Here is a 9,389-nt window from a genome sequence, read left to right as displayed (position 1 = left end):
TCGTAATCCATAATGATCTATCAAAATTTAAAGTCCTTGGATTTCTTATAATTAAAATAATAAAGAAATAATTAAAATTGGTATGTCCAATCCAATACCTGACCAAATAAACAAATATGTAATCACCAGGGACATCAATGTAATTTAGTAGTTTACTCCATGAAAATTGGTATATCCAATCCAATACCCAAACAAAAAGATTAAATGTGACACAACTCAAAAGCTTTTGTCTTTTTCCCATCCATCGTCACCATCACACGTTCACACCTCAACCTGCAACCAAAGAAGATATATAAAACTAAACTATCTAAACCCCTAAAAATATCTCAACCCCCCCCCCCCCCCCACTTGCCAACAACAAAAAAAAATATCTTATACTCATACACCCCCCCTCCCCAAAATCTTTCAATTTCTTGAAAAAGCAGCCGCCTTTATTCTCTCAATCTGTTTCTTTACAATCTTTATACATTAAGGAGGTTGTTTCAAGGATCTTTAGTGATCAGATGTTGTGTTGCAGTTGATCTTGAGTTTAAAGTTTTGATCTTGATCTTGACCCTTCAGGAAATGGATCGGTCCATGGTGCCGGGTATGGATCTACCGATCATGCATGATAGTGACCGGTATGATTTGGTTAAAGATATTGGGGCTGGGAACTTTGGAGTTGCTAGGCTTATGAGAGATAAACAGACCAAAGAACTTGTTGCTGTTAAGTATATTGAAAGAGGCCAAAAGGTTGGTTATAAAGAGTTGTGTTCTTGATTTTTTTTTTTTTTTTTTTTTTTTTTGTAGATGTTGGTTTGATTGATGATTTACTATTGTTGGCCTTGAATCTTGATGGGTTTTGGGAAGTTTCATTCATTTATTTATTTATTTATTATTATTATTATTAATTTTTTTTGGATCTTTACTATTTATGTTAGGTGAATTGGGTTCTAATTTAATTATAGTTAAACTACATTTGCCCATGTTTAAATTTGGAAACAGATAGGACATTGGAGCAAAATCAAAGTTGAGACCATGTATGATGAAACTTGGGGATTTTTTAGTGCCTACTAGGGGTGTTTGAGATTACGTTTTGAAGTGATTATTTGATTATTGCGTTTGTAAAATATAAATAATCTAAAAAAATGTTTGGATGAAAAAGCGATTATCTGCCTCCAAAACGCAGCAGTTTTGGAGAAGCATGTACCTACATGCTTTTTCAAAACGCAGTTTTGAAAACGCATAATCTATTTTGAAAACGCAACACCAAAGACCCCCTAATATGTTAGGTTAACACATTCATTGTGACAATTTGGATTATGCTAATTATAGGAAGTTTTAAGGTCATGGATTCATGGGATCTCTTGGGCAAGTGTTTTTGTTTTAGCTTTTAAGGATTATGCTAATTATGGAAAGCTTTAACTGGAGGTTATCCCAAACCCCTTTTGGCAATTTACTCTTGTTTTGTTCACTAATCTTGGCCATCTTCACATTTACTCGTTGATCAACCAAACACTAGTTGTCATCTAGGAGCATATAAAGCCTATATGAATAATAATCGAAGATTATTATAATTTGATTTTAAGGTAATTGTTTCCCGCACGTTGGTATTAATTCTATGATCGCAGCATGACATGGAATACAAGTGCCTCCGTGTTCTAGATCACTTCAAGAGTACAATTATATAAACATTGTATTGGTTATACAATTAGGTTTTGATGAGGTGGCGTTTGTCTGCAGATAGACGAGAATGTTCAAAGGGAAATCATCAATCACAGGTCTCTTAGACATCCTAACATAGTTAGGTTCAGAGAGGTTTGTTCGTTTTCTTTCGCTTTTGGTATATCATGTTTAATAGTCAATCGGGCTGCAAACGAAACGGCTTATTGTTATTCGAATCTTGTATTTCATTGCAGCTCATATTGACACCGACCCATTTGGCGATTGTGATGGAATATGCTTCCGGGGGCGAATTATTCGATAGAATTTCCAATGCAGGGCGCTTCAATGAGGATGAGGTCTTTTTTTTTTGTTTATTTGCTGTTTTTATGTCCTGAAAATGATTTCTTCTGTTCATTTTTCACAGGCCCGGTTCTTCTTTCAACAACTTATATCTGGTGTCAGTTACTGTCACTCTATGGTAGTTGAAACTTCAATGTTCTTATTTTTCTTGTTTTTGTACGTCTTATTCTTACGTTTAGGCTGATAATTGTTTGCCCTTTATCTGTTGTTTTTCATCATTGAAGCAAGTTTGTCACCGCGATTTGAAGCTAGAGAACACTTTGTTGGATGGAAGCCCGGCTCCCCGTTTGAAGATTTGTGATTTCGGTTACTCCAAAGTAATTTTCTTGACAACTCAGAAATGTTATGTTTTCCAAATATTTGGTCAAAATTCATATATTTTCTTTCTGTGTTGCGTTGCAGTCCTCAGTGCTGCATTCGCAGCCAAAATCGACAGTCGGTACACCAGCATACATAGCTCCTGAAGTGTTGCTCAAGCAAGAATATGATGGAAAGGTTAATTCATCTATCTGCACGTTTTTTTTATTCGTGAATCATAAAGACGTCGGGTCAAATTCTTGATTTCTTGACGTGTGATTGTTTAAAGTTCCGAACTTTAGTTTTACATTTTTTTTTTCAGATTGCAGATGTGTGGTCATGTGGGGTGACATTATACATCATGCTCATTGGCGGCTACCCGTTTGAAGACCCTAACGAACCAAAAGATTTTCGCAAGACGATTCATGTATGGTGTCGACATATTTATATTTACAATTCCTTTTAATGCTAAAATGTGATTTTTTGTTTCACCTTTTTGTGATCTACAGAGAATTCTTCATGTTCAGTATTCAATTCCAGAAAACATTCAGATATCCCCTGAATGTCGGCACCTCATCTCAAGAATATTTGTGGCAGACCCTGCACAGGTTTAGTCATACAAACAGTTGACCTTTAATCGACGAGTGGTACTATGTGCTAAGTTGCTAACGCTGTCGTACATTTTGTCAGAGAATCACCATGGATGAGATAAAGAGGCATGATTGGTTTCTAAAGAACCACCCCGCTAACCTCATGGACGAAGATAAGACGATGAGCAACCAGTTTGAAGAGCCTGATCAACCGATGCAGAGTGTGGACACAATTATGCAGATTATATCGGAAGCCACCATTCCACCTGCAGGCCTATATGATCTTGATATGATGGATGATGATGATCTTGATGACTTCGACTCTGACCCTGACGAACTTGATATCGATAGCAGTGGTGAGATCATATATGCTATGTAATGGTCGAAGCTATATACACGTTGTTGTAAGTTTTCATGTATGTAGAATTGTTTACGGGTTGTGGTAACATGTCAAGATGGGAGTCAGGGTTGTGTTTTTTGAATCTTGGGTAGGTCCTTTTTTCATGGGCTTTTCCGCGAAAGAAAAAAGGACCTGACCCTTTTGGTATTACCACTGGAGTTGAATATATACGCCGATTGTTGTTTCGTGTACGCCTTTTTTGTATTACAGAATGATCAATCTGGAGCAATAACTATTATTTCCATGTGTGCTAATGTTGTGATTTTTGGGAAATTCTGCTAGGAAATGGGGTTTAGGGTAGATTTTGCATTTAGATTGTCTGGTGTTGGCCGTATTTAGTTTCTATTTTGATACGACCAATATAGTGAAAACACTTATCAATTCTAAAAGTGTTTAGAAACTGAACTATCTCTACAACCTTGTTAATAATATATTTTGTTGTTTTCAGGCACCCTATCACTTGCATAAGGTGTTTCAATTGTAAGTTGTTGAACTTAGATTCGCTATGTAGGCCTCCTCCTACCTCACCACCGACGCCTCCCTCTGCATGAGCATCCTCTTGCACATGTCCACAAGCCTAGACTCGTCTTCGAAAATGTAAAAGAAAAAAAAAAAAAAATTGGGCCCTCGGCGAGATTGAAAAACCGGGCCCTATCCATCCTGTAATAATATGATATTTTAAGTTTCTAAACAAAAACATTCGAAGTTTAAATTTAATACTATATCAAGTTTTATCAATTAATCCTGATTATATAAACTATAAAACTAATAACTATAAAGCATAAACATTTAAACAAATAATATATACAAGTTTAATCCTTATTTCGTATTTCATAGTAAACTAATAAGTGACTAAAATTCAATATATAAAATCAGCAACTTAACTAGTATAATTAGTAATAATCAATTAGAAACATCCTGATACAATCACACTCTCTCATGTAACCACACTTTTAAATTCTAAAAGTCAATAAATAAAATGATATTTAAAGTTAAGGGTTTTTTTTTTTTTTTTTTTTTTTTTTTTTTTTGTAAATTCTTTTAACTATGTTCAGTGGCGGCTTTGATGGTGTGCGGGGAGAATCTTCAAACAAAGCCCGTGATTTCGAGGGGCACATGATTTAAAAAAAAAAAAATCTGATATGTATATGTTATTTTATTAAATTGTAAACACATACCAATTTCAATATAGGCCCATTTACAAATATTTTTTATGGTTTAGAACTTAGCTTACTTGACATAGGTTTACTAAGCCCAATACTAACTTGATTATTTTTTTAAATAATAATAAAACTTACTGAAGGACATATACGTGAATTCTCGAAGACGCCTCTAACTATGTTAATAACCCGGCCACATCACAATCGTTTAAACAAATTACTTGCTCAATCTTTTAATTCCTTAAAAACAACAAAACAGCCCAATGATCACTAAGTTGTTTTAAGCCCATAAAAACAACTTTGAACACCCGGCTTGCATCAGCCCACTTTGCATTTAAATGCAATTTTGAAATGTTGGGACTTCAACAAGAAATAAACCGGATTTCATAACACAATTAAATGTTTGGCATTCCTGGTTGGGACATGTATCGTTTGATACAATTTTATCTAATACTAATAAAATGGTCTACTTAATGCCACATGGCATTCTCATATTAATAAAAGAGTTTACATAATGCCATATGGCATTATTCTATCCTTCAATTCACTAATATTATTATTATTATTAATATTAATTAATACAAAACAATGAAAAATTTCTTAACAACTTAATACTAATAAATGTTTTTATTGTCTACTTAAATATTGATCATTTACTTTTGAATTATCTAAAATATATAATTAGTTATTAGTACCAATTCTACTTATAATAAACAATTTCAAATAATGTTAATGTGACAACACATTCTTATTCTTTAAAAGGATTTTTTTCTATATGTTTAAAACATCTATTAAATAAATTATTATTTTATATTATAATAATAAAAATGGTAAAGAATAGGTTAGTCAGATATTTGAAAACCGGTTTACTTTCATGCTTTAAAAACACTTTTAATGTTATTAGACTCGTGTAATACACGAGTTTAAGGATAGAAGATCTTCATAATAATTTTGATGCAAGTCTATACTCACCGGATGTCCTAAATAGAGTTATATTGATCGAAAGAATAGTTTATGTAATGGAACTCTACTACAGGTCCTATCACTGGTTATTAAGGCACTCATATTATCCGGAAGTAATACTGGCACTTAAATGTTTATCCCTAGATTTCATTTAATATTGCCAAACAGAAGGATATGTATTGAAAAGAAGACAGTTTCTCTGGCCCTATGTTTTGCCATGACGATAAATAAAAGTACAAGACAATTTCTATGTAAAGTTGGTTTGTTTCTAAAAGAATCGGTTTTAACACATGACCAACTCGTGCGTCATCTGTGGTAAAAAAATTCACTTATATAAATTTTTAAAGACAACATAAAATTAAATAAGTTATAATTTTATATCCTTAAACCCGTGTAGTACACGGGTCTAATAATCTAGTTTTTAAATAAGTGTGAGCACTTAAAACCACCTCTATCTTACCTAAACCGATCGTATGTTCTTCTTGTGAAATTTCAAAAGGACAATGTTTACCATTTTAAATAAATGAAAGTTGGGCTTCAAATCAATTAGACTTGGCTCATTGTGATTTGTGGGGATCCTCTCCGTACGTCCATTGACAATTTTACCGTTGCTATGTAATTTTTGTGGATCACTTTTCACGGTTCACTTGGTTTTACCCATTAAAAGCGGAGCCCAAGTTCCACATCTTCTAATTAGTTTTTATGAAGTTTGTACAAGATCAGTTTTTACGATCCATTAAAGTATTACAAAGTAACGGGGTATAGAGTTTTTAAACCCTCATGTAAAACGATTAATTGATAATGGCACATTTCATCATATCTCTTGTTTGTATACACCTCAACAAAACAGATGAACCTAACCAAGCACGATCATGTTGTTGAAACTGGTTTGGTATTACTTTTTAATAGTCATGTTCCGACACCTTATTGTGTGCAGACTTTTTTCATACTGGTTATATTATCTATCGTATTCCCACCATGGTGTTGGATGGTAAATGACCATTCAAGCTTCTATTTTTCAAGCAACTGGCATGCAATTATTGAAAACTTACATAAGTCTAAATGAGAAGTATAAATTCACTATCAGGCCATGTGTTATAGTTTTATTTTTTTCATTACTGCCACGTCATAAAGTTACTGTCACCTCACTGACACATTATCACACCACTTTCACTCACTCTTTTTTTTCTACACCTTGTTATAATTTCACTAGTTCTCACTCCACCCCAATTATTTTTTTATTAGAGTAAACTGCAATTTTACCCCCTGGTGTTTAAGCCAATTGGCACTCTGACCCCCCTAACGAAATAATTGCAATCCCCCCCCCCCAACGTTTGGTGTTATGTCGCAAGTTTACCTCCTGGCGTCAAATAAGTTAACAGATCTGTTAACTGGAATGTGAAATGACTATAATGCCCTTTCATATTACCCCTATGTTTTGTTCTACTCTGTAATATTACCCCTTGGTTCATCAAGAACTCAAACAAAACCATCTCTCTCCTATCTCTCTCTCATCCACCACCGGGTACCACCACTGCCACCGCCATTCACCACCACAACCACCACCAAGGATTCGTTCAATTCGTTCTCCATATTTACGAGCTGATCCAAGGATTCGTTCAATTCATTCTCCATATTTGCAAGGATTAAACTCTCATGGATATCCCTCCAACATCAAACATATGTATAACCAAATTTGCAGAGGAACCCTAGAGAAAAATCATACAAAAATTGAACTTTTGAATAATCAATGAACCCGGAAACTGCTAATTGAGTTTTCGAATTAAACCGAAGATCAAATTTAAATTTGCATTTACACAAGCAGGTGGTGTACAACAAAATAAGCCACAAATTTGGGCAATTTCTTTGCAGATTTCAGATTCTTAGTTGTAATCAAACTACATACATACATACATATATATGCAACATGAAAACAATACAAACAAGAAACACAACAATATGAAAAGGGTAAGAAATTACACACATAAAAACTCTTGGTCTCTGCAGTTTACTCATTAATTTATGTTAATCTTCTCGTGATTTCCCACCACCTAATTCTCACATTTTTGGCTTTTCACACTTTCAATAATCATTGTTTCTCACTCCCTCTCTAGGTTTCTTAATCTCATTTTTTTTTTTGAAATTTAACTTTTATTCACAAGCAACCCTCAACCGAGGGAAGCCCAAAACCAAAAACCGATTACATCAAATTAAAAGAGCACCAGTCTCTCCAAGCAATACCTCTATTCTTAGATCTATTGTGGTACCAATGAAATCCTAAAATTTTTATATCTTGAAAAATATCTAAGGTTTCTTTTCTTTTGTTGTTGAATCTCCTCTCGTTCCTTGCCAACCAAATACACCAACAGGCAGTGATGATAATACCGTGAAGAGCTTCACTAGCAACCTTGTTCAACCCAACATGTTCATGAATACGAAGAAGATCTTGTATGGAGAAGGCAAAAATAGGACTTATCTTGCACCAGCTACTGATCATGCACCAAATGTTAGAGGCAACAAAACACGAACAAAAGAGATGGACGGCCGACTCGTCTCCGTCTTCGCAGAGGGGACAAAACGAGTCACCATTGAAGCAATTCCTTCTAATAAGCGCGTCAGACGTCGCGATCCTACCCATTTCTGCTCTCCAAATTAAGATGTTACACTTCTTTGGCACCCATTTTGACCATTTAAAAATGAAATTCCTGCTATAATCGACCTCACTTCTTAGAAAAATTTTAACATCCTTCACCGAAAATTCCTTGTTCTTACCACCGGTCCATTCCCATTTATCACAGTACTCCCGTAAGGACATGTCGGACAGCAATGATTCCAACGTCAGCAGATCGTCGGACTCGAGCCAGGAAGCAGGAGGTCTCAACCAAGCCCATTTACCAGAAAAAGAGCTGGTTTCAACATTATATCTTTCAGCAACTTTGCAATTTTTAACAGATTCAAGGCGGAATAAGGCTGGGAATTTATCCTTGAGAGTTTGGCTATCGGCCCACCGGTCCAGCCAAAAATTAAGAGATGTTCCGTTGCCAACCTTACCGAAAAAATTATAAGTTACACAAGCGTCCCCGATCTTTGTTTTCTCCAACAAAGCTATGACGTTTTTCCAAATACCGTTGATACTATTGTTGCACGGGATCGAACTCCAACTATATCTTTTAGAGTGAATCGAAACAATAACTTTCCTCCACAACCCATTAGGCTCGGTTTTGAATCTCCAAAACCATTTAGAGAGGAGCGCAATGTTAACATCCGAGAGATTAGAGATACCTATCCCACCCATCTCAATAGGCAACGAGAGACGGTTCCAAGCGACCCAAGGGATTTTGAAGGCTTCATTGCTCCCACCCCAAAGGAATCTCCTCATTATCTTTTCCAAACCTTTGACCACACTCACCGGAGCTTTGAAGAGCGAGAGGAAGTAGTTAGGAATGCTTTCGAGAACAGACTTAATAAGGGTTAATCTACCACCGATTTTTCTTATTCATTGATACAACGGACAAAAACTTCAAATCTTACTGTAAATTCATCAACACCCATTTCAACAATTTACATTTATTCAACTGGGTATTCTTCTTTTCGATGTCACATCATTGTGATACCCAAATCTTGAATTCTTGAATCTTTTTTTCCATTTTCTCACACACCCAGTTCGTCCAACAACCCAGGTGATTTTATTTGGTTAAAGATTGAATCTTTTTGTAATTTTATGAACACCCACATCAAGATTTGATCAGTTCTCCGTCTGGTCGCCGCCGTGGTGGCGGCGTTGTTGCTGCTGTTGTTCTCTGCTGCCACTGAGTCTCACCGGAGACGAAACCGGGTGGGAGTGGTGTAAGGGGGAGCAGGAGGTGTTGTGGGTGGGTGATTGAGTAGTGAAGTAAGGAGACCAATGGGGATTATGGGTGGGTTGAAGAAGGTGTTGCATAGAGAAAGATTCAAGATTGTGAGTGTGTTTGTGTG

General features: G+C 35.4%; 1 protein-coding gene across 1 annotated transcript; it reads left to right on the top strand.

Moving 5' to 3' along the window:
• The first annotated feature begins 342 nt into the window (after positions 1 to 342).
• LOC110912424 (serine/threonine-protein kinase SRK2E) lies at positions 343 to 3,537 on the top strand. Its single transcript, XM_022157112.2, has 10 exons — positions 343 to 476; positions 562 to 732; positions 1,723 to 1,797; positions 1,899 to 2,000; positions 2,069 to 2,122; positions 2,229 to 2,321; positions 2,407 to 2,499; positions 2,624 to 2,728; positions 2,811 to 2,909; positions 2,992 to 3,537. The coding sequence occupies exons 2-10, from the start codon at positions 565 to 567 to the stop codon at positions 3,268 to 3,270; spliced, it is 1,068 nt and encodes a 355-aa protein (XP_022012804.1). The 5' UTR covers positions 343 to 476; positions 562 to 564; the 3' UTR covers positions 3,271 to 3,537.
• The last annotated feature ends 5,852 nt before the right edge of the window (positions 3,538 to 9,389 follow it).

The sequence above is a fragment of the Helianthus annuus genome, chromosome 15 (assembly GCF_002127325.2).
Source record: "Helianthus annuus cultivar XRQ/B chromosome 15, HanXRQr2.0-SUNRISE, whole genome shotgun sequence".
NCBI classification, from domain to species: domain Eukaryota; kingdom Viridiplantae; phylum Streptophyta; class Magnoliopsida; order Asterales; family Asteraceae; genus Helianthus; species Helianthus annuus.
The sequence above is the reverse complement of the archived record's forward strand: the minus strand, read 5'-3'. Positions and strand labels throughout refer to the sequence as shown.